Source organism: Hevea brasiliensis, chromosome 7, assembly GCF_030052815.1.
Source record: "Hevea brasiliensis isolate MT/VB/25A 57/8 chromosome 7, ASM3005281v1, whole genome shotgun sequence".
NCBI lineage: Eukaryota > Viridiplantae > Streptophyta > Magnoliopsida > Malpighiales > Euphorbiaceae > Hevea > Hevea brasiliensis.
Window position 1 is genome coordinate 10,932,874 of NC_079499.1, and position 25,751 is coordinate 10,958,624.

Below are 25,751 nucleotides of genomic sequence, written 5' to 3' on the forward strand. Positions count from 1 at the left end.
AAAGATTAAATAATTAGATTAGAAAAAAAAATCTTCATTTAAAATAATAAAAGGATTAAATATTTTATAAATAAAAATAGAGAAATTAAATATTATATTCTTAAAATAAAAATAATTAAATAATTAATAATAAATACGAAAAATTAAATAGTAAATTTTTTTGTATAGTAATTTTTTTTTTCATTTTTGTATAACTCAACTGAAAGTCTGAAACTGAAACATGGGATGGATGATTTATCATTTTTACCTTCTCTCTCTCTCTCTGTCTCTCAGTGGTGGTGTCTTATGTGTTAAAAGAGTCTCCGTATAGCTGAACAGAAGCAGGAAACAAATACACCAGGAATGGAGCAGTCACTTTCAAGACTCATCCAAAAAGCAAAAGAAGGAGAGAGAGAGAGAGAGAGACCTTGGCAAGAAATTAAGGGAAATAAAATGTAAAATGTTTAAAACATAAATGATTTGGAAGAAGATATAATATGAAATATTAATAAAATTGAGAATTATAAAAGGATATTTTGTTTCTTGATCTGGGTCATTGATTTTTTTCAAGAAAAAGTTAAAATAATTTGATAATATAATATTATTTTAGGGGTGATTATGCCCCTGGTTTTTGCTTACTTCCCCATTGGATGATGAGATAATGATATGCCCAACCTCAATTCAAATGCTGGACAGCATACTGAACCCAGAGAGGCAGAGAGGGTGTTGAGGAAAGAAAAAGGGTAGAGAGAGGAGAGAGGACAGAAGCCAACTGGGTCAGATATAGTTTTACTTGGTGAGGGTATTCTTTGAAAAAGTTCACTCTTGAGACTACTAGAAAAGAACCGGATATAGAAAAGAGCCAATTTTTCCCTTACTCATTACTGATTCCCTCACAGGTTTCCCCGAAATAACAATTGGTTTGGGTTCAACTTACTGTTTGGTATCATTTGTTTGGTTCTTTTGTGTTCTTCAAAGGAGGTTTTGATGGGATTTAAATGCTAAATACAGCAAGAGGAAGGAAACTTAGTATTGAACCATAAAGTGGAATACTAAGAAGAGATCAGAGGGTGGACCGCCTTGTTTTCTTGGTTTTGGTGAATTGTTAGAATCGGTTCATGCAGTTTTCGCATTATTCTTTGTGGGTTCCGAGTGGGTTTTTTGGTAAAGCATTGATTTGGATGATTTACGTGACGTGGGCTTTTAGCAATTTTTGCTTCTCAATTTGAATTTTTCATTCTGGGGTTCTCTTGGAGGGTGATTTTGATGAGTTGTGTTGCTGGAACTGGGGTTTTTGTCAAGCTTTCAAGGCTCTTTGTGAAGGCACACAGGTGGGCTTTGGTTAAAATGTCCATGAATTTCAAGCTCTCTGGCTTAACTGGCACATTGCCAGCAAGTTTTAAGATGAAGAAGCAAAATGATCCTTTGCATGGGCCTAATTCTGTCAAGAAATGGAGGAGAAAGATTCTGTTTCTTTGGTTTTTATGTGTTCTCAACATAGCTAGCATATGGTTTCTTTTGAGTTTTGAAAAAGGGGCACTGGGGAGGAAAGACAGGAATCTAGATTCTTGTGAAGAAAAAGCTCAAGTCTTGCTCGAGCATTTCAATGTCAGCAAGAGCCAGCTTCATGCTTTGGTTTCTTTGTTTTCTGAATCAGATCAGGTGATGAACTGCTCTCTCTCTTGAATTTGACTTATCTTCAATAGATTAGGGATTTTCCTGTTTTAAGTTAAATTATTGGTTTGTAAGCTGGATTAGCGGCTTTTGATAAGAACTATTCAGGTTTACAAGTTAATTGTTTTTGCTCGAGAAGTTGGCTGAAAATAGAGTGACAATGGTGGAGAATGAGACGCTATAAGTTAGTCTTCTGAAATTTAAGAAGTTGGTTTATAGCAGCTGTATGGCATTCTAAATTGGAAAATGAATGGTAATTGTGTGTTGAAACTCACAGCTATCTCAGTAAACTTAAAAGTGAGATTAGGTGCAAGTAGAATTCATTCTTTAAGAACTCTCATTTTTGGCCAATTTTTGATGGGTTAATGCTACTGAGTAGACCATGTCAATGTTATAAACTTCATACTAAAATAGGGGAATTAGAAATCTTCATTTATTTGTTTATATATTTGTGATTTAGTTTTATCATTTTCCTCAAAATTTGTTGGCATGAAACTAGTTTAGGGTGTTACATTTTTGAGTATTTTGATGAGCATACAGAAAATCATGAACTTAAAAAATAAACTGGAATGTTATGTTATAAATATAGATTGTGTGATATGTTATCTTGTAGAATTTTGTTACAGTAATAAAGATATTGATTTGAGGAGCATTGTACTTCTAATGTTTGGACAAGAGGAGTGAGATGGCTTGTCATGCTAGGATGGGGAAACTAAATGGCATTTAATTTTTTTTTTTTTTATTGCAAGTTTGCATTTATGGATCATACTGCGTTTATGGATCATATCGCCTTCCTAGTTTGGTTAAAAGGTAGACCATCTATGCTAGTACAAGGAGATTCAGAAGGAAAGAAGATACCTCCCTTGTGTGGCTTTAAAATTTCAACTTTGGTCAGCAATGTGGGTGGTAAACTCACTTGTCAACTAGGCAACTCTTGGGGCTAACTAAATGGCCATTTGAATGCACAGGTTAATCACAAATTGTCCTGAACTTTTACTTAATTTGCAATTACAGCCTATGCTTTAAAAGTGATCAATTGTAGTGTACTTTAACTATGAAGTGCATTTGCGGCCTGGCCAAAGTAAATCAGTTTTTAATATGGTCATTATAGAAGGATATATCAATAGAAGGATGGATACCAATCAAATCTATTGGTATGTGCACTCAAGTTTTTTCTTGCACATGTAAGTAAATGATTTCCAGTAGCCTGGCCATGGTTGCACCCAGTTACTAAAGTACAGGTTAAAATTGGCAATGTCCAGAGTATAGGCCATAATTGCAAATTGAGTAAAGGATCAGCTTTTTTATTTGATCTTGTTGTGTGATTAAACCTAAAATTAGTACATTTTGACTCTTCTCACTGGGACAGATGCTTCTGCTTAGTTGATTCTGTCACATTCTTTTGCCAGATGTTCATATGTAAACTTGAAGGGATTGTTTGTGCCTATCTCTCTCAATACAAAAAAAGATAAGATCATTTCTTAGATAAAAAAAAAATCATTTTCATTTTCTGTTTATGTACTCATTCACCTGTATATTACAGGTAACATCCCTTGAATGCCCCAAAGAACTGGGACCTGAAATGGCAATGACCAATGGCATTACCTGTGCTCTGAAGGTACTGTGTTTAAAGAAGCAGGAATTTCAACCGCAAGAAAGATGGGCTACTGAAGATGTAGAACATAATGAGCAATGCCCAGCTCAAGATATGAACATCCCGAGGAAGCCTGAACAATCGTTGAGAGACAAATTGGTATCTTTTGTTTTGCAACTAATTTCCTAATAACAAATTAACAACTGATCATGAATCTCTTGCTTGGCAGTTTTAGATCTGAAGTTGTCAATGCAGTGCCCTGAAATTTTGTGCATTGAGTAAACTGTGCAAGTAATCATGCAATAGTCCTCAACCCCACACGCACACACGCACACAGATAGTAAACGTTTAAAAAAAATTTCACGGATTCTTATTGTGTATGGTAGGCATTATTTGTACTTTCTAGACATATTTTGAAGCCTTTAGACTGCTACCAACCTGGAGATTTAGGAGATTTAGGAGATGAAAAGCATTTCTTCATTTTCTAGGTTTTGTGTTTGGCTACGAGCTCAGATAATGCTGCTGAGGCAGAATTGGCCCACAATCAAAGTACTAAACTTTGAAGGGAATTATATAGTCAGGAAATAAAATAAAAAGTTAACAATAATGATACTAATGAAGAAAATTTTAACAATTTTTCACTGTTTTATAGGCCTGATGTAGAATGCAAAGAACACTCAAAGAGGAAGAGAAACAAATCTCAAATTTTCTATTAATTGTCAATTGTCAATGTCAATAATAATAAGCTCTTTTGAAATACCTAGATGACATAGTTATTTATAGTATAACAACTAGTCCTACTAGTACTTAGGAATCCCAAAGTAAGAAAATACTGAACAAACACTAATTAGGAATGCTAAACTAAATCAAACTCTACTAAATAGAATACTACTTCCTAAATTTCTTCCTAAAATAGGTAGACCTAAACCCTAGTAGAAGGTCCTGCATCAAGGCACCACTAATAGAAATTGTCAGAACAGCTAACACGTTATCAATGTTTCATTAGTGCTATTAATTATACTTTTAGGGTAATGGAATTAAGTTCTCAACATTTATGTAACAAATATGAGGTTCTGGAAAGTGGCTTTTTTAGCCTCAAGAAAACTCACATGCAAAAAAAAAAGGTCTATCTTATAGAAAATTAAATGGAGAAAAGCAAAAGCTTATACCCTTGAGTTAAGCCATATAAATAATTTTTCGTTCTTTTTTTTTTTTTGGCTTTTACTAGAACATCTTGCAAACAAGCAAAATGAGGGACCATGCAGAAGATCATTGTAATATTTTTGCTTTTGGTTTGGAAAAAGTATGTTGGTGGATCCTTTTTGCAACGATTGTAAGCAGCACATTGTCAGGTTTTCATTTGAAATTCTGGAGGAAGAAGACGCTGAAGCTAGTTCATCTGGAGCCAGTGCCTGAGCATTGGCACCAACTGTTGCAGCTGAAGCAGCAACAGCTATCACAGAGTCATCCTAAGGGTGCTGGAAAGTGGAGGAAGAAGATTCTTATAATTTTTGTCCTGCTTGGAATTCTTACCTCTTTTTGGTTGTTTTGGCACTTGGATAAAAAAATAAAGCTGAGAAGGGAAGAGACTCTTGCCAACATGTGTGATGAGCGAGCACGAATGCTGCAGGATCAGTTTAATGTGAGTATGAACCATGTTCATGCCTTGGCTATTCTTGTATCCACCTTTCACTATGGAAAAGATCCCTCTGCAATTGATCAGGTGACCTTCTACTCTCTATCATTTGTTGATCTGTCTGATGCTTTTGTTTTTAATTAAGTGCAGCACTCTTTAATAATGCATAGCTTGTGATAACCTGACTCATTGAGATAACTTGGTTTTGCCATGATGAACCCAACAAATTTGTTTGGTATTATCAGTACAAAAATATTTGGAAATGAATTCTTGATGATGGCTTTTTCTATATTATATTTTTATAGCCAAAGAATCACGCAAAAGCATGCAAGAGGCAGGAAATGCAACACTAATACTTGAGAACTGAAATAGCTTTTACAGAAAGAAAAAGATTATTATAACACTGATTGGTAAAGCTGGCAAAATGATGTTATCTAAGCCCTCTTTATTTCACAGAAAACATTTGGTGAATATACTGAGAGAACAGCTTTTGAGAGGCCACTCACTAGTGGTGTTGCATATGCTTTGAAAGTTCCACATTCAGAAAGGAAGCAATTTGAGAAACAGCATGGCTGGACAATAAAGAAAATGGAGATGGAGGACCAGACTCTAGTTCAAGATTGTATTCCCGAAAAGTTGGATCCTGCACCCATTCGAGATGAATATGCACCTGTGATATTTTCTCAAGAAACTGTCTCTCATATAGTCTCTATTGACATGATGTCTGGAAAGGTGCACATATATACGGTTTTGTTGTTTTGATTGTTTGTGTTCATTAGCTACTCTCTCTAATTTGACCAAATTGTTATATTTTGGCTTTTACTGCACTTGTCATCTTTGTACATGCCTCTACTGAATAAATGCCAAGATGGAATTAGTGGGGACTTTCGTATTTATGTCTGGTAACTTAAAATTATAACTATTATAACTATCATCCGTGGGTTCTAGCACTGTAGGACAGTACCCTTTCCTCCACTCTTTGTAAAGGTAAGAGACCCAATTTACCTGTTTATAATTGCCATAAATCTTTTGACTCTGTAATTTGTTAACTATGCAGCTGCTATTTCTGAAATTTATAATTTTCCCCTTATAGTACTAGAGCTAAACTATTTCCTCTTTACCAAGTTGGGTATGGTAATAATCTGGACCGTTTCATTAAGTTTTGACATCACCTGTTGAAGATCCATTTTAATTGTTTGTTTACTATTTCATTAATATGTTTTTTCTTACTTTTGCCTTGTAAGTTAAACATTTTTCACCTTTCTTTCTGGCAGCTTTGGCTGAAAGTTATGGGAATTTTTATACATCAATATCATATTCATTTCTTAAGCAGCTGTAATTTCTTGTTGATGATTGCATAAATATGATTTTTTTTTTGTTTATTGTAAATGCAATTACTAGTTGAGGTTATTCTGAATTTTATCATTACAGATCATGAATACGAGTTCACTGAAATTATTTACATTTGAAAACATCTTTTCTGTGTGCATATACTGATGTCCTTCTATTCTAACCTCAACTGCTATTTACATATAGGAAGACCGAGACAACATATTGCGAGCAAGGGCATCTGGAAAGGGAGTACTGACATCTCCTTTTAAGCTTTTGAAATCCAACCACTTGGGAGTTGTACTTACTTTTGCTGTTTATAATGCTGATCTTCCTCTAGATTCCACACCAGAACTACGAATTGAATCTACTGTGGGGTATATCTCTTGCCTTGAAAAATTCTATCTTTTGTATATTGGTTCATACTTTTAGTGTATTGTTCCTCGTTTCATCTCATTAAGAGGAAATTAATTTCAACTTTGGTGCATACTTCTTATATAGGTATCTTGGTGCGTCTTATGATATCCCATCACTGGTTGAGAAGCTTCTGCACCAACTTGCCAGCAAGCAAACAATTGTTGTGAATGTTTATGACACAACTAATGCATTGGCTCCAATTCTTATGTATGGCACTGATGTTACTGATACAGGCCTCTTGCACATCAGCAACCTTGACTTTGGGGATCCATTGCGGAAGCATCAAATGCATTGCAGGTTAGTTATCAGAAAATTATAAGGTTTACTTATCAGCATACGGATGAGTAATGACTTATTTCCCTTAAGTTTAATTTGTTTTCCTCATGGTATACAGGTTCAAGTATAAACCTCCTTTGCCTTGGACAGCGATAAATGCTTCAGTTGGTGTCCTAGTTATTACTCTTCTGGTTGGCCATATCTTTTATGCAGCCATAAGCAGAATTGCAAAAGTTGAGGAGGATTATCGTGAGATGATGGAGCTCAAAGTTCGTGCTGAAGCTGCAGATGTGGCAAAATCTCAGGTGCTTTTTGATGGTTTCTACCTGGAAATTTCTCTTGTACTTTGCTTTGTTTATCTTCTAATTCACTGAAAGTTCTGCTATGTTCCTGAGACTGAGTTGTTCTCTATCTTGCAGTTTCTTGCAACTGTTTCCCACGAAATCAGGACCCCAATGAATGGTGTTTTAGGTGATTAAGAAATCTCATTAACAATGCTTATTCTGACAATATGGCAAGTATTAGCAATAAATGCTTCTTTCAATCATATTTCAGGTATGCTGCAAATGCTAATGGATACTGAGCTTGATGCAAATCAAATGGACTATGCCCAGACTGCTCATGCTAGTGGAAAAGATCTAATCTCACTGATAAATGAGGTTCTTGATCAGGCTAAGATAGAATCAGGCAGGCTAGAACTAGAATCTGTTCCTTTTGATCTACATTCAGTCCTTGATAACGTTCTATCGCTTTTTTCGGGCAAATCCAATGAAAAAGGGATTGAGGTAAATACCAAGATGGCCTCTCTTTCTTTATTTATTTATTTATTTATTTTTCTCTTTTAGTTGATATCATTAATTACATAAACTCTGTCGATATTGTTGTTTTGGCTGAGGGCAGTTAGCTGTTTATGTCTCCAACCAAGTGCCTGAAGTTGTTATTGGCGACCCTGGACGGTTCCGGCAGATAATTACAAATCTTGTTGGTAATTCTGTAAAGGTTGGTTTCAGCTGATAAATATGGTTATATTTGGAATTTGAATATGGTTATAAGCTGCGTCACCACAGTGCATAGTGTTAGAAAATGTGCCTGGAAATCAGGCCATTTTGATGTAGTTAGAACCTCGTTGCATATGCACTGGTGAATCATATATAAGGTTTTGTTGGTTCATAAATCTGTTGACTATATTTTTCTTATTTTAATTTTCAGTTCACACGAGACAAAGGGCATATATTTGTCTCAGTTCATCTGGCTGATGAAGTGAGAAGCCCACTTGGTGTTAGGGATGCAGTGCTGGAGCAAGGCTTGAATTTAGCTCGGGACATGACAAATGAAATTGATAATACATTAAGTGGGTGTCCTGTGGTTGACAGATTGAAAAGTTGGGCAAACTTTAATAGGTTAAATAGCACAGATACAATAGAGGAACCTGAAATGATTAGATTACTAGTTACAATTGAGGATACAGGTGTGGGAATACCCCTGGATGCCCAAAGCCGCATTTTCACTCCTTTTATGCAGGCTGACAGTTCCACTTCACGAACCTATGGTGGGACTGGAATAGGATTGAGCATCAGTAAATGTCTGGTGGATCTCATGGGTGGCGAGATTGGGTTTGTTAGTGAACCTGGCACTGGCAGTACCTTCTCATTCACTGCTTCTTTCAGAAAAGGAGAATTGAGTTCTCTGGATACAAAGTGGCAACCTTATGACCCTACTATTATGGAGTTCCAAGGATGGAGAGCATTGGTAATTGATAAAAGAAGAGTCCGAGCAGAGGTCACTAGGTACCATCTTCAGAGGTTGGGTATATCCGTGGATATAGCTTCCAGCCTGAAATCTGCATGTTCTTATCTATTGGGAGGTTGCTACACAAGGTATGCCTTTACTAGTATAGTTGTGTAGAAATTTGAGGTTCACTTGAAGTCTTGAAGTTTAAACAGAATGATTCAACTCTGTACTGTTCTTTGGTATAAAATCTATCCTTTTATCATAAATTTGCATTCATGTGATAATACAACTCAACTAAACTCAACTCAACTCAACTCAACTAAGCCTTTATCTCAAAAATTTGGGGTCGGCTATATGGATTCTCTTTGTCCACTCTAAACGATTTTGGGTTAAATCCTCAGAAATGTGTAATGCTTCTAGGTCATGTTGTACTACTCTCCTCCAAGTCAATTTAGGTCTACCCCTTTTTTTCTTTCTATCCTCTAATCTAATGTGCTCTACTTGTCTAACTGGAGCCTTCGTATGTCTACGCTTCACATGACCAAATCACCTCAATCTCCCTTCTCTCAACTTATGTTCAATTGGCACCACTCCTACCTTTTCTCTAATACTCTCATTACGGACTTTATCTAGTCTAGTATGGCCACTCATCCACCTTAACATTCTCATCTCTGCAATTCTTATCTTAAACGCATGCGACTCTTTCAGCGTCCAACACTCACTACCATATAACATAGCCGACCGTATGGCTGTACGGTAAAATTTTCCTTTCAACTTATTGGGAATCTTACGATCACATAAAACTCCCCTGGCACGTCTCCACTTCAACCATCCGACTTTAATCCTATGACTAACATCTCCTCACATCCCTCATCTACTTGAAGCTACTTGAAGGACTGAGCCTAAATATTTAAAGTGATTACTTTGGGACAGTACCACTTCATTCAAACTAACTCCTTTCCTATCACCAATTTGACCTTCACTGAACTTGCAATGCATGTATTCTGTCTTCGTTCTACTTAACTTAAAACCTTTTGACTCTAGAGTACTTCTCCAAAGCTCTAGCTTTCTATTGACTCTTTCTCGTGTCTCATCTATTAGAACAATATCATCCGCAAACATCATGTACCAAGGAATACTATCTTGTATATGTTTCGTCAATTTATTTAAAACTAATGTAAAAAGGTAAGGGCTTATGACTGATCCTTAGTGTAGTCCAATTGAGATCGGAAAATCTCTTGTGTCCCCTCCAACTGTCCGCATAATATTAGTTGCTCCTTCATACATATCTTTCAACACTTGTATGTACCTAATAGATACCCTCTTTTGTTCTAACACATTCCATAAGACATCTCTTGGAACACTATCATAAGTCTTCTCCAAATCAATAAAACCATGTGTAGATCTTTCTTCACATCTCTATATATTCATGTGATAATAATAAAAAAATATTGATCCTTTATTGCAAAACCAAAAAAATGCAATATAATTGAATTTTGTGAAGTGATACAATATGATCAGATGAGCCCTTGTATGAAGGACACATGTACACCCATAAAGAGTCATATACTCTCTACAGTACGAGTAGACGAGTCCTTGTATGAAGGACACATGTACACGTATAAAGGAGTCGTATGTCTTTTACGACATGAGTAGCCGAGTCCAGCAATAAAGAGACACGTGTAAGCATGTAAAGGAGTTGTATATCGTTTATTGCCTCACTATGGAAACCCCATTCCCTAGTACTACTTTGGCTGTGGTCTTTCCTCTTGTTCAAAGAGAAAAGAGGTCGCATAACTGACACCGGCTATTAATAATAGTTACCTAGCTCGCCCATCGAAAGATGGTGATGACTGACTAATTATCTTCTTTTTGAAAAACCCTCATTGACAACATTCATTTGGACCAGAGAGGTGTGCCATAATAAAGCATCCTTAAGACGAGGTAGCAAGAACAATTAAGGTGCATATATATGACTAAGCTCTCTTAGAAGGCAACCATATTTATTAAATATCATACATATAGCTTGAGGAAGAATGAATGGGAAACGTTGTTTCATTTATATACTCAACTCAACTAAGCCTTTATCCAAAAAATTTGGGGTCGGCTATATGAATTCGCTTTCTCCACTCTAAACGATTTTGGGTTAAATCCTCAGAAATTTGTAATGCTTCTAGATCATGTTGTACTACTCTCCTCCAAGTCAATTTAGGTCTACTTCTTTTTTTCTTTCTATCCTCTAACCTAATGTGCTCTACTTGTCTAACTGGAGCCTCCGTATGTCGACGCTTCATATGACCAAACCACCTCAATCTTCTTTTTCTCAACTTATCCTCAATTGGTACCACTCCTACCTTTTGTCTAATACTCTCATTACAGACTTTATCTAGTCTAGTATGGCCACTCATCCACCTTAACATTATCATCTCTGCAACTCTTATCTTAGACGCATACAACTCCTTCAATGCCGAACATTCACTACCATATAACATAGCCGGTCGTATGGTTGTACGGTAAAATTTTCCTTTCAACTTATTGGGAATCTTGCGACCACATAAAACTCACGTGGCACGTCTCCACTTCAACCGTCCGGCTTTAATCCTATGGCTAACATCCTCCTCACATCCCCCCATCTATTTGAAGGACTTAGCCGAGATATTTAAAGTGATTAGTTTGGGACAGCACCACTCCATTTAAACTAACTCATTCCCTATCGCCAGTTTGGTCTTCACTGAACTTGCAATGCATGTATTCTGTCTTCGTTCTACTTAACTTAAAGCCCTTTGACTCCAGAGTACTTCTCCAAAGCTCTAACTTTCTATTGACTCCTTCTCGCGTCTCATCTATCAGAACAATATCATCTGCAAACATCATGCACCAAGGAATACTCTCTTGTATATGTTTCGTCAATTCATCTAAAACTAATGTAAAAAGGTAAGGGCTTATAGCTGATCCTTGGTATAATCCAATTGAGATCGAAAAATCTCGTGTCCCCTCCCATTGTGCGCACAATAGTACTTGCTCCTTCATACATATCTTTTAACACTTGTATGTACCTAATAGATACCCTCTTTTGTTCTAACACACTCCTTAGGACATCTCTTGGAACACTATTGTAAGCCTTCTCCAAATCAATAAAAATCATGTGTAGATCTTTCTTCACATCTCTATATTTCTCCATCAAGCTTCTAATGAGAAAGATTGCTTCCATAGTTGAACGACCGGGCATGAAGCCAAATTGATTGAGAGAGATAGAAGTATCACGACGTAGTCGATGCTCCACAACTCTCTCCTACAACTTCATAGTATGGCTCATGAGTTTAATTCCCCTATTGTTCGAGCAACTCTGTATGTCTCCCTTATTTTTAAAAATAGGTACTAAAATACTCCTCCTCCATTCATCAGGCATTTTCTTTGAGTTTAGAATCTTATTAAATAATTTAGTTAACCATGCCACTCCCATATCTCCCAAACACTTCCACACTTCAATTGGTATTCCATCGGGTCCACAGACTTTACCCACTTTCATTCTCTTAAGTGCTTCCTTTACTTCTAAAGATCTAATCTTTCTAGTATAATTCACATTCTTTTTTATCGTTCTATAGTTATATTCACGCTATTACCAGTTTGACTATTATTAAAGAGATCATTAAAATAATTTCTCCATCTTTCTCTAATGTCCTCATCTTTCACCAACACTTTTCCTTCTTTATCCTTAATGCATCTAACTTGATTGAGATCTTGACATTTACTTTCTCTCCTCTTTGCTAATCTATAAATATCTTTCTCCCCTTCTTTAGTACCAAGTTTCTCATATAAATTTTCAAAGGCCTGTGCTCTTGCTTGACTGACTGCCTTTTTTGCCTCTTTCTTTGCTATCTTGTACTGTTCATATGCCTCATTATTATCACATTTAGGTAATTTCTTATATCATTTTCTTTTCTTTTCTCTTCACTGCCTTTTGTACTTCCTCATTCCACCACCATCTCTCTTTTGAGGGTGGTCAATGTCCTTTAGACTCTCCAAGTACTTTTCTAGCTATTTCTCTAATTTTTGATGCCATCTGTATCCACATATCATTGGCCTCCATATTCAGCTTCCATGCTTCGGACTCGAGAAGCTCATTTTTGAACTTCACTTGCTTTACTCCTTTGAACTCCCACCACTTTGTTCAAGCTACACTGTTTCTTTTGACCTTACTTGAATTGTTCCTAAACTTGACATCCAAGACCACTAACCGATGTTGACTTGTTAAAGCCTCTCCTGGAATGACCTTGCAATCCTTGCATAGAGCTCTCTTTGTCTTCCTGGTTAAGAGGAAGTCGATTTGGCTTCTATGTTGCCCATTTTTGAAAGTCACTAAATGTGACTCTCTTTTTATAAAGTAGGTATTTGCTAGTATTAGGTCGTATGTGTAGAAAGAGATGATTCTCATTCATTTCAATTAATCTGTACATGGGTATATATATACAATTGATTCCTATAATTGTGTTCTACTAATTAGGAAGAAATCCTAAATAAGAAATCCTAAATAGGAATACAGAATACAGAATATACAGAGAAATAATATAGTGATTGACTTTCCATAACACTCCCCCTCAAGTTGGAGCATAGATGTTAATCATGCCCAACTTGTTACAAATGTAGTCAATCCTAGCTCCATTTAGAGCTTTTGTGAAAATATCTCCTAACTGCTCTCCAGTTTTGATGTGTCCTGTTGAGATGATCTGTTGTTGAATCTTTTCACGAATAAATTGAAAATAAATATCAATATGTTTGGTCCGCTCATATAACACCGGATTATAAGCTATATGAAGAGCAGCTTGATTATTACACCACAATTTCGCTGGCAGGGAGGTCTTAAAACCTGTCTCATCTAGTAATTGAAGTATCCACATTACCTCACATACTGATTGTGCCATGGCTCTGTATTCGGATTCAGCACTAGATCGAGAAACTACACTCTGCTTCTTGCTTCTCCAAGACACTAAATTTCCTCCAATAAAAACGCAATATCCAGTAGTTGACCTTCTGTCAACCTTAGATCCAGCCCAGTCGGCATCTGAAAAACATTCAATATTCAAATGCCCATGATTACCATATAGCAAACCTCTTCCTGGAGCGCCCTTCAGATAACATAAGATTTGTTCCAAGGCTTCCCAATGAGCAACAGTTGGGGAAGACATAAACTGACTTACCACACTAACGGCATAAGCAATGTCAGGACGAGTGACTGTAAGGTAGTTCAATTTTCCTACCAATCTCCTGTATCTCTCTGGATCTTCAAACAACTCACTATCCCCTGCTAACAGTTGTAAAGTTGGAGTCATTGGTGCGCTACAAGGCTTAGCACCTAATTTTCCTGTCTCTGTCAATAGATCGAGGACATATTTTCTTTGAGACAAGAAAATACCCTTCTTACTTCTCATAACTTCGATACCCAAGAAATACTTTAAAAATCCCAAGTCTTTGGTCTGAAACTGAGTTTGGAGGAAGGTTTTAAGAGATGAAATACCTGCAGAGTCACTCCCAGTGATGACAATGTCATCCACATAGACTACCAAAAGAATTAGACCAGCCACAGATTGCCTATAAAATACTGAGTGATCACACTTACTCTTTTGCATACCAAATTCCTGTACTGCTTCACTGAATCTCCCAAACCATGCCCTAGGACTTTGTTTCAAGCCATAAAGAGACTTCCGAAGCCTACAAACTTTACCCAACTCCCCCTGAGTAACAAACCCAGGTGGTTGCTCCATATACACCTTCTCCTGAAGATCACCATGAAGGAAAGCATTCTTGATATCCAATTGATGCAGGGGCCAATCATATGTAGCTGCTAAAGAGATAAATAAGCGAATAGAAGTAAGTTTAGCTACAGGAGAAAAAGTATTAAAGTAATCAACCCCATATGTCTGAGCATATCCTTTTGCTACAAGGCGTGCTTTTAACCTAGCCACAGAACCATCAGGATTTACCTTTACTGTAAATACCCATTTGCAACCAATAGCTTTCTTACCAGTGGGCAAAGGCAATAGTTCCCATGTACCATTAGCATCTAAAGCCTCCATTTCCTCTTTCATAGCATCACACCAGCCAGGATGAGACAAAGGCCTCACCAATGATTAGGGATAGGAACAGAGTCTAAAGAAGTAACAAAACACCGAGAACAAGAAGACAATTGATTATAAGAAACAAAAGAAGAGATAGGGTAAGTACATGAACGTTTACCTTTACGAAGAGCAATGGGTAAGTCTAGATCAGAATCATGATCGATGAGGTGAGGATCTCCCAACGAAGTAGCTGGTGGAGAATCTGAGTCAGGAATCTCCAATCTCCTGAAATAAACATGAACAACGGGAGGTCGAGTAGGTCTAGAGACAGAAGGAACAGGCTGTGGGAGAGGACTAGACATTGGTTGGACAGTATATATTAAGAGATCATCCTCCTCCCCCTGACTCTCATACACAGATGATGGAGGAAAAAATGGAGTGGACTCAAAAAATGTGACATCTGCAGAAACAAGATAACGATTAAGAGTAGGAGAGAAACAACGGTACCCTTTTTGGAGCCGGGAGTACCCAAGGAAGACACATTTGAGAGATTTTGGATCCAATTTAGTAACCTGTGGACGAACATCACGCACAAAACATGTACAACCAAAAATACGGGGTTCAATAGGGAACAAAGATTTTGTAGGGAACAAAGCAGTATAAGGAATATCCCCATTAAGGACAGAAGACGGCATACGATTGATCAAAAAACATGCCGTAGAAACTGCATCCGCCCAAAAGTGTTTAGGTACTTTCATATGAAAAAGAAGAGCACGAGTTACCTCAAGAAGATGCCGATTTTTTCTTTCGGCCACACCATTTTGGGATGGGGTATCCACACAGGAAGACTGATGAAGAATGCCATTTTGTGTCATATAAGACTGAAATTGTGCTGAAAAGTATTCTTTGGCATTGTCACTTCTTAATATGCGCACAGAAATATTAAATTGAGTTTTGATTTCATTACAAAAGGCACAAAAGATAGAAAACAACTCAGAACGATTCTTCATTAAATATAACCAGGTAACACGAGAGTAATCATCAACAAAAGTAACAAAATAACAAAATCCAGTTTTAGAAGTAACAGAACAAGGACCCCAAACATCAGAATGAACTAACTCAAAAGGGGATGAAGCCCGTTTATTGACTCTAGACACAAAAGGCAAACGATGATGTTTTGCAAACTGACACGACTCACATTCTAGTACTGATAAAGACTGAAATTGAGGACACAGCTTCTTCATGGTAGACAAAGAAGGATGACCCAATCTACAATGAGCTTCAAGAGGTGTTAAGGTACTGGAGCAAACAAGCGACCGCGGTACATGATTTTCCAGAATGTAGAGACTACTCGACTCGCCCTCTACCAATAATGCCGTCGTAAGATCCTGAAACAAACACCGATCAGAAAAAGGAAACAGAACAATTTAAGGTACGAGTAAGTTTACTAATGTAAAGTAGATTAAAAGAGAATTTTGGTAGACACAAAGCAGAAGACAAAGAAATTGTGAAGTCGGGTTCGATTCAGCCTAACCCATGACACAAGAAGTAGAACCATCAGCTAAAGTAATGATGTTGGAAGTGAGATTAGACGAAAAGCGGATAGAAGACTAGAATTACTGTCATGTGATCTGTCGCACTAATCAATAACCCATTTGGATGAGGAAGACACAAGGCATGTAGTGGATTTACGACTCGTGATCGCAGCGATGTGAGGAACCGTAGGCTTTAGAGATGCCTGATACTGGGAAAATTGTGCAAAATTATCTGCAGATACCAAAATAGTTTTCTCATAGGAAGATACTGTAGAATTCTCTGCTGCCATATTTGCCATCTGTGATCGCTGATTTTTCTTCTAAAGTTGCGGAAAATTATATTTTGTATGGCTGTGCTCATGGCAATAATAACAAATGACTCCTCTTGAGTCTGATTAGAACTAGCCTCTCCATTACGCTGATTATACATTGTCCGTAATTCCTCCTCTACTTCCTCTTCTATTACCCTGTTGTCCATTTGGATTACGGCTAATAAGAGCACTCTTGGCAGTGTGAAGATTGAGTACTCTGCATCTGAAGGACCCGTGTGAACGTTTCATGCAAAGAGGAAATCTTAGAATCGAGAGAATCGAGATTTAGCGGTCTCATACTCAAGGAAGGCCTGCAAGAAAACTCATAACACGATTGCTCCGTTGGGCTGCTAAACTTTCACATCGGACTAAAAGGCAACAAAAAAATAAGTTCCTCATATACCAGTTTAAAATCCATAAAATAAGCCGTGAGAGACTTATCCTCTTTCTCAAAGACGATAGAATGCCTTACAAACATCATAAATACGGAGATGTTCCCTTTACGAATCTGAGAAAATCTAAGTAATCCATCAATTCCTTAACAAATTCACAGTGATTAATTAAACTAATTACCTCACTATGAATCGAGTTCCGAAGCTGCAAAAACAACCGAGCATCCTCCCTTAGCCAAGTTTGTCGTGTATCATCAGTGGGTGGATCTTTAGTAAGGTGATCATCCTTATCAATGCTACGCAAATAGACCCTAACAGTCTTACTCCACTCCAGGTAATTCGAACCATTAAGTTTGTGTTCCGTGATCTTAGTCATCACCGAAATCACATCAGAAATAACATTCTTATTGTCTGCCATTTGTTGAGACAAAGAAAACTAACCGAAACGCTAATCCAAAGTGCTTATAGCAGCAAAATAATCCAAAATCACAAATCAAGCAAATACCGAAATAGGATCTGAGAGCCAAACCTCAGAAGTCCTTTAATGGTGTAATCGGATCGAACAAAGACACGCAGTGGTGGAATGAGGGGGTTGAGACGATGCCGGCGATGTTGATCGGGGTTGAAACGGCCGATCGGCGGCCAAGGTCTCTCCTGAGCTGGGTAGTGAGAACAAATAGTCACCCTAGATTGATGACCAGCTCTGATACCATGTAGAAAGAGATGATTCTCATTCATTTCAATTAATCTGTACATGGGTATATATATACAATTGATTCCTATAATTGTGTTCTACTAATTAGGAAGAAATCCTAAATAAGAAATCCTAAATAGGAATATAGAATACAGAATATACAGAGAAATACTATAGTGATTGACTTTCCATAACAGTATGCCATAGCAAAATTCAGGATGCTTTTTCCCTCCTCATTTCGACTGCCAAAACCAAAACCTCCATGAACATTCTCATAGCCTTGCCTATCACTTCTAACATGTCCATTCAAATCTCCACCAATGAAAATATTCTCTTCATTTGGTATGCTTTGCATTAAATCATCCATATCTTCCCAAAATCTCTGTTTACTCTCACTATCTAGTCCTATTTGTGGGGCATAAGCACTAACTACATTTATTGTTTTTCCTTCTAGTACTAGCTTTACTAGTATAATTCTATCTCGTTGTTTCATTTATATATAGTTTGCATTTTCTTCCAACCTCTTTTTTCTATAGTGTCTCTAAAAAATAGTTCGGCGAACCCATTTACCATAAACAAATAGGTTGGGTAAGTTATTTATTATACCAACCTGTCTCATTACCTCTTGTCACCATCAGCTCAGGGATGTCAGGGTTATTGCTTTAAAATAATCTGAGTGGACCCTTCAAGCTTGACTTCTATGATTGAGACAGCCCACTTATGGTACCTTTACATGTGTCCGTTAGGCATTGGCTCACTTGTTCTATAAATAAAACCCTTCCCTATCGGAAAGGATAGGATTTTCTCCCAGATCTGATCCTAACTGCCCCATTGAGGATACCAAGGCAAGCCCGCTTGGGTACTCCATCAACATTACCCATATCATATATCCCATACTAAAGTGGTTGTAAGGTCCTCGTATTCCTGTGGAAGTAGTCGTATAATCTTCACAAATACCTGAGCCCTAGCATCTACACCAAAACTCCCCAACACGTGTCTCTCATCTAGATACTATTAGTCATCATAAATTATTTGTAAAGGGAAAAAAAAAAAATACTCTGCTTGCAATGAGATGGTGATATGCAGAAATTTTTACTTGCTATGGTCTATCATATTTGTGTTTGATATGGCTAATGTGTTAATTGTTCTTAACAGTGTTCCAGCAGATTTGGCTGTGGTTCTTATTGACAAAGATGTTTGGCATAATGAAATCAGTATTTCTTTCAATCATTTGTTGAAAGAATCCAAGCGAAATTGTGGAAAAGAAATCTTAGGTAACCTTCCAAAGATTTTTTTCTTGGCTACCACCATCAGTCCTGATGAACGCTATGAACTCTTATCTGCTGGTTTAGCAGAGAATGTAATTATGAAGCCTCTTCGATTAAGTGTCTTAATTGCTTGCTTTCAAGAAGCCATTGGAAGTGGCAAGAAGAGTCCAGCAAAGAGAAAGAAACCATCAACTCTTCAGAATCTACTAAGAGGAAAGAGAATTTTGGTGGTAGATGACAATACAGTGAACAGAAGAGTGGCAGAAGGAGCTCTAAAGAAATATGGAGCAATTGTTACCTGTGTGGAGAGTGGCAAGGATGCTTTGGAACTGCTAAAACCACCACACACATTTGACGCTTGTTTTATGGATCGCCATATGCCAGAAATGGACGGGTAATCTATTTATCCTTATAAACTAATGCTTTTGGATATTTACCCTCTCTTTGGTTATGTTTCCTGAAACGTATGCCTATATTAAGAATTATGAATTGGTGCTCTCTTTAATTATGCAGCTTTGAAGCTACCCGGCAAATTCGGTCAAGGGAGAGGCAATTTAATAAGGAAATTGCATCTGGGGAAGCATCAGCAGAGATGTTTGGAAATGTGGCTTATTGGCACACACCAATACTGGCAATGACAGCTGATGTAATTCAGGCAACAAATGAAGAATGCATAAAATGTGGGATGGATGATTACGTGTCAAAGCCATTCGAAGAAGAGCAGCTTTACAATGCAGTGGCTCGTTTTTTTTGAGTCTCGTTGACAGAATGGATTTAGATGTCAGCTATTGCTAATCTGACTTTCAGCCAGCTGGCTGATCTGCGCTGAATTTACCTTGACCTCCAAAGCATTTGACTAGCAGACTAATGGTGGATAGAATGATCTCCAACACATTCTTATCATCTTTCCAGCTCTGGTAATATTTGGCAATACTCTAAATTATTTATTTATTTATTTATTTTTTGAATTGGACACATGCATATAAATTTTTCATTTTTATCTATTTGCTTAAATCTTCTCCTCTGTGAAAACCTAGTTTCATTAATTATTTTCATTTCATTTTCTTTAAAAATGTTTATTTTATTGGTCTGAATAAGTAGATGGGTTTCTTATGAAAATAGCTTTAAATATTTATGTAGAAAGAGATGATTCTCATATATTTCAATTAATCTGTACATGGGTATTTATATACAATTGATTCCTATAATTGTGTTATACTAATTAGGAAGAAATCCTAAATAAGAAATCCTAAATAGGAATACAGAATACAGAATATACACAGAAATAATATAATGATTGACTTTCCATAACACTCCCCCTCAAGTTGGAGCATAGATGTTAATCATGCCCAACTTGTTACAAATGTAGTCAATCCTAGCTCCATTCAGAGCTTTTGTGAAAATATCTCCTAACTGCTCTCCAGTTTTGATATGTCCTGTTGAGATGATCTGTTGTTGAATCTTTTCACGAACAAAGTGACAATCAATCTCAATATGTTTGGTCCGCTCATGAAATACCGGATTAGAAGCAATATGGAGAGCAGCTTGATTATCACACCACAATTTCGCAGGCAGGGGGGTCTTAAAACCTGTCTCATCTAGTAATTGAAATATCCACATTACCTCACATACTGATTGTGCCATGGCTCTGTATTCGGATTCAGCACTAGATCGAGAAACTGCACTCTGCTTCTTGCTTTCCCAAGACACCAAATTTCCTCCAACAAAAACGCAATATCCAGTAGTTGACCTCCTATCAACCTTAGATCCAGCCCAGTCGGCATCTGAAAAACATTCAACATTTAAATGCCCATGATTACCATATAACAAACCTCTTCCTGGAGCTCCCTTCAGATAGCACAAGATTTGTCCCAAGGCTTCCCAATGAGCAACAGTTGGGGAAGACATAAACTTAATTACCATACTAACGTCATAAGCAATGTCGGGGACAGTGTGATGAAGGTAGTTCAATTTTCCTACCAATCTCCTGTATCTCTCTGGATCTTCAAACAACTCACTATCCCTTGCTAACAGTTGTAAGGTTGGAGTCATTGGTGCACTACAAGGCTTAGCACCTAATTTTCCTGTCTCTGTCAATAGATCAAGGACATATTTTCTTTGAGACAAGAAAATACCCTTCTTACTTCTCATAACTTCAATACCCAAAAAATACTTTAATAATCCCAAGTCTTTGGTTTGAAACTGGGTTTGGAGGAAGGTTTTAAGAGATGAAATACCTGCAGAGTCACTCCCGGTGATGATAATGTCATCCACATAGACTACTGGGAGAATTAGACCAGCCTCAGTTGCTTATAAAATCTCGAGTGATCACACTTACTCTTTTGCATACCAAATTCTGTCTTGCTTCACTGAATCTCCCAAACCAGGCCCTAGGACTTTGTTTCAAGCCATAAAGAGACTTAAAGCCTACAAACTTTACCCAACTCCCTGAGCAACAAACCCGGTGGTTGCTCCATATACACCTCCTCACGAAGATCACCATGAAGGAAGGCATTCTTGATATCCAATTGGTGCAGGGCCAATCATATGTAGTCTAAAGAGATAAACAAGCGAGCAGTAAGTTTAGCTACGGGAGAAAAAGTGTCGAGTAATCAACCCCATATGTCCGAGCATATCCTTTTGCTACAAGGCGTGCTTTTAATCTAGCCACGTAACCATCAGGATTTACCTTCATGTAAATACCCATTTGCAACCAATAGCTTTCTTACAGTGGGCAAAGGCAACAGTTCCCATGTACCATTAGCATCTAAAGCCTCAATTTTCTCTTTCATAGCAGCACACCAGCCAGGATGAGACAGTGCCTCACCAACAGTATTAGGGATGGGAATAGAGTCTAAAGAAGTAACAAAACACCAAGAACAAGAAGACAATTGATTATAAGAAACAAAAGAAGAGATAGGGTAAGTACATGAACGTTTACCTTTACGAAGAGCAATGGGTAAGTCTAGATCAGAATCATGATCAGTATGAGGTGCAGGATCTCCCAACGAAGTAGCTGGTGGAGGATCTGAGTCAGGAATCTCCAATCTCCTGGAATAAACATGAACAACGGGAGGCCGAGTAGGTCTAGAGACGGAAGAAATAGGCTGTGAGAGAGGACTAGACATTGGTTGGACAGTATATATTAAGATATCATCTTCCTCCTCCTGACTCTCATACACAGATGATTGAGAAAAAAATGGAGTGGACTCAAAAAATGTGACATCTGCAGAAACAAGATAACGATTAAGAGTAGGAGAGAAACAACGGTACCCTTTTTGGATCCGGGAGTACCCAAGGAAGACACATTTGAGAGACTTTGGATCCAATTTAGTAACCTGCGGACGAACATCACGTACAAAACAAGTACAACCAAAAATACGGTGTTCAACGGGAAACAAAGATTTTGTAGGGAACAAAGCAGTATAAGGAATATCCCCATTAAGGACAGAAGAAGGCATACGATTGATCAAAAAACATGCCGTAGAAACTGCATCCGCCCAAAAGTGTTTAGGAACTTTCATCTGAAAAAGAAGAGCACGAGTTACCTCAAGAAGATGCTAATTTTTTCTTTCGGCCACGCCATTTTGGGATGGGGTATCTACACAGGAAGACTGATGAAGAATGCCATTTTGTGTCATATAAGACTGAAATTGTGCTGAAAAATATTCTTTAGCATTGTCACTTCTTAATATGCTATTTGAAATATTAAATTGAGTTTTGATTTCATTACAAAATGCACAAAAGATAGAAAACAACTGAGCGATTCTTTATTAAATATAACCAGTAACACGAGTAATCATCAACAAAAGTAACAAAATAACTAAATCCAGTTTTAGAAGTAACAGAACAACGACCCCAAACCTCAGAATGAACTAACTCAAAAGGGGATGAAGCCCGTTTATTGACTCTAGACACAGAAGGCAAACGATGATGTTTTGCAAGCGACACGACTCACATTCTAGATGCTTGATAAAGATCAAATCGAGGACACAACTTCTTCATGGTAGACAAAGAAGGATGACCCAATCTACAATGAGCTTCAAGAGGTGTTAAGATCTGGAGCAAACAAGCGATCGCGGTACATGATTTTCCAGAATGTAGAGACCACCTGACTCACGTCCTCTACCAATAATCTGCTTCGTCGTAAGATCCTGAAACAAACACTGATCAGAAAAAAAGGAAATAGAACAATTTAAGGTACGAGTAAGTTTACTAACAGAAAGTAGATTAAAAGAGAAATTTGGTAGACACAAAACAGATGACAAAGAAATTGACGAAGTCGGATTCGCAGTTCCAGAACCCATGACACAAGAAGTAGAACCATCAGCTAAAGTAACAGTAGAGGAAGTGGGATTAGACTGAAAAGTAGATAGAAGACTAGAATTACCTGTCATGTGATCTGTTGCACCAGAATCAATAACCCATTTGGATGAGGAAGACACAAGGCATGTAGTGGATTTACCTGACTCGTGATCGCGATGATAGGGAACCGGTAGGCTTTAGAGATGCACGATCTTGGGAAAAGCGTGCAAAATCCTCTGCGGATACCAAAACAGTTTTCTCAGAGGAAGATACTGTAGAATCCTCTGCTGCCATATTTGCCATCTGTGATCGCTGATTTTTCCTCTGAAGTTGCGGACAATTATATTTTGTATGGCCAGGCTCATGACAATAATAACAAATGACTCCTCTTGAGTCCTGATTAGAACTAGCCTCTCCATTACGCTGATTACTTCTGTTGCCTGTAATTCCTCCTCTACTTCCTCTTCTATTACCCTGTTGTCCATTTGGATTACGGCTAATAAGAGCACTACTGGCAGGCTGTGAAGATTGGGTACTCTCTGTACGAAGGACCCGTGTGAATGTTTCATGCAAAGAGGAAATCTCAGAACTGGAAAGAATCTGAGATTTAGCAGTCTCATACTCTGAAGGAAGGCCTGCAAGAAAACTCATAACAGCCAGTTGCTCCCGTTGGGCCTGCTGAACTTTCACATCAGAACTAAAAGGCAACAATACATTAAGTTCCTCATATACCCGTTTAAAATCCATAAAATAAGCCGTGAGAGACTTATTCTCTTTCTCAGCACGGTAGAATGCCTTACAAACATCATAAATACGGGAGATATTCCCTTTACCAGAATACAGAAAATCTAAGTAATCCATCAATTCCTTAACAAATTCACAGTGATTAATTAAACTAATTACCTCACTGTGAATCGAGTTCCGAAGCTGCAAAAACAACCGAGCATCCTCCCTTAGCCAAGTTTGTTGTGTATCATCAGTAGGTGGATCTTTAGTAAGGTGATCATCCTTATCAATGCTACGCAAATAGACCCTAACAGTCTTACTCCACTCCAGATAATTCGAACCATTAAGTTTGTGTTCCGTGATCTTAGTCATCATCGGAATCACATCAGAAATAACATTCTTATTGTCTGCCATTTGTTGAGACAAAGAAAACTAACCGAAACGCTAATCCAAAGTGCTGACAGCAACAAAATAATCCAAAATCACAAATCAAGCAAATACCGAAATAGGATCTGAGAGCCAAACCTCAGAAGTCCTTTAATGGTGTACTGGATCAGGCAACAGCACACAGTGGTGGAATGAGGGGATTGAGGCGACGCTGGCAATGTTGATCGGAGTCGAAACGGCCGGTCGGCGGCCAAGGTCTCTCCTGAGCTGGGTGGTGAGAACAAATAATCACCCTAGATAGATGACCTGCTCTGATACCATGTAGAAAGAGATGATTCTCATATATTTCAATTAATCTGTACATGGGTATTTATATACAATTGATTCCTATAATTGTGTTATACTAATTAGGAAGAAATCCTAAATAAGAAATCCTAAATAGGAATACAGAATACAGAATATACACAGAAATAATATAATGATTGACTTTCCATAACAATTTCCATAAACCTTCACCTACTTTTATTATACTTTCTAAGCATATGGAAAGTCTCTTAGGGATGAAATTTCTATGTTTAAGATATGGAATTCTGTATGTATCAAGAATATCACTAGTCTCTACCATAACAGCAGCATCTTTACCCATATTCTATGATTTTTTTTTTATTGAAGAAAGTTTAATGGATAGTTATTCTGTTTTCAGGATTCTGAGACTTTGAAGGTGACTTAATTCAAGTATGGATGATCTGGAAGTACAAGCAAATACTTGTGGCCAATTTGTTGTCCCTGGTTGGTCACAATATGATCAATCAAAGGAGACAATAATCAACATGGTAGCTTTCTGCACAGAGCCCTTGTCTATAATTTGTTCCCACTCATTTTTATTTTTTATAATTTCTTCAGAGTAGGCAGATGACAAAATGCTAGCAGTGATCCTTGTTTGAATGCTGATGAGATTATCAATTCAACTTTTGATCTTCTTCTGACTTGTGCATGAAATATGCACACAATTTACTGAGGGTGAAAGAAGGAACTATTTTAGCGCTGCGAATGGTAATTTTGACTATAATATTTATCTTCTGATCTTCCCTTCCCGAGTAGGATGGAAATAAACTAAAAAGTGGGGTGATATGCAGAGAATGCAGCACAACTGCAGAGTGTAAAGGGAGACCCCATTTATGGAAACTCAAGGGTATAAAGACGTACCAGTAGCATTTTCTTACTTAAAAGATATTACTTGAGATACATTCTGATTTTCACTATGATTTATAAAAGAGAATGAAGTGCTGTATGTAACTGGTAGTCAACGTGTAATGAAGATCCAGTTTGTTGTAACTAAAATTTTCTTCGTTGTACGTAAATAGTAACATTATTTTTAATTAACAGAATAAATAAAAAGTTGAGAGAGGTTCTATTGATTCTGTACTCTTTTGTGCTTCTT

The 25,751-nt window shown here is 37.4% G+C and overlaps 1 protein-coding gene across 1 annotated transcript; it reads left to right on the forward strand.

Annotated features, from left to right (window-relative positions):
• The first annotated feature begins 497 nt into the window (after positions 1 to 497).
• Positions 498 to 25,728, forward strand: LOC110644203 (histidine kinase 2). Its single transcript, XM_058149995.1, has 15 exons — positions 498 to 1,641; positions 3,197 to 3,406; positions 4,476 to 4,970; positions 5,340 to 5,615; positions 6,420 to 6,589; positions 6,714 to 6,926; positions 7,024 to 7,210; positions 7,325 to 7,376; positions 7,461 to 7,690; positions 7,806 to 7,904; positions 8,115 to 8,782; positions 18,780 to 19,286; positions 19,406 to 19,809; positions 25,014 to 25,143; positions 25,214 to 25,728. Exons 1-13 carry the CDS (start codon positions 1,246 to 1,248, stop codon positions 19,644 to 19,646), a joined length of 3,744 nt encoding a protein of 1,247 aa, XP_058005978.1. The 5' UTR covers positions 498 to 1,245; the 3' UTR covers positions 19,647 to 19,809; positions 25,014 to 25,143; positions 25,214 to 25,728.
• Positions 25,729 to 25,751: the final 23 nt, after the last annotated feature.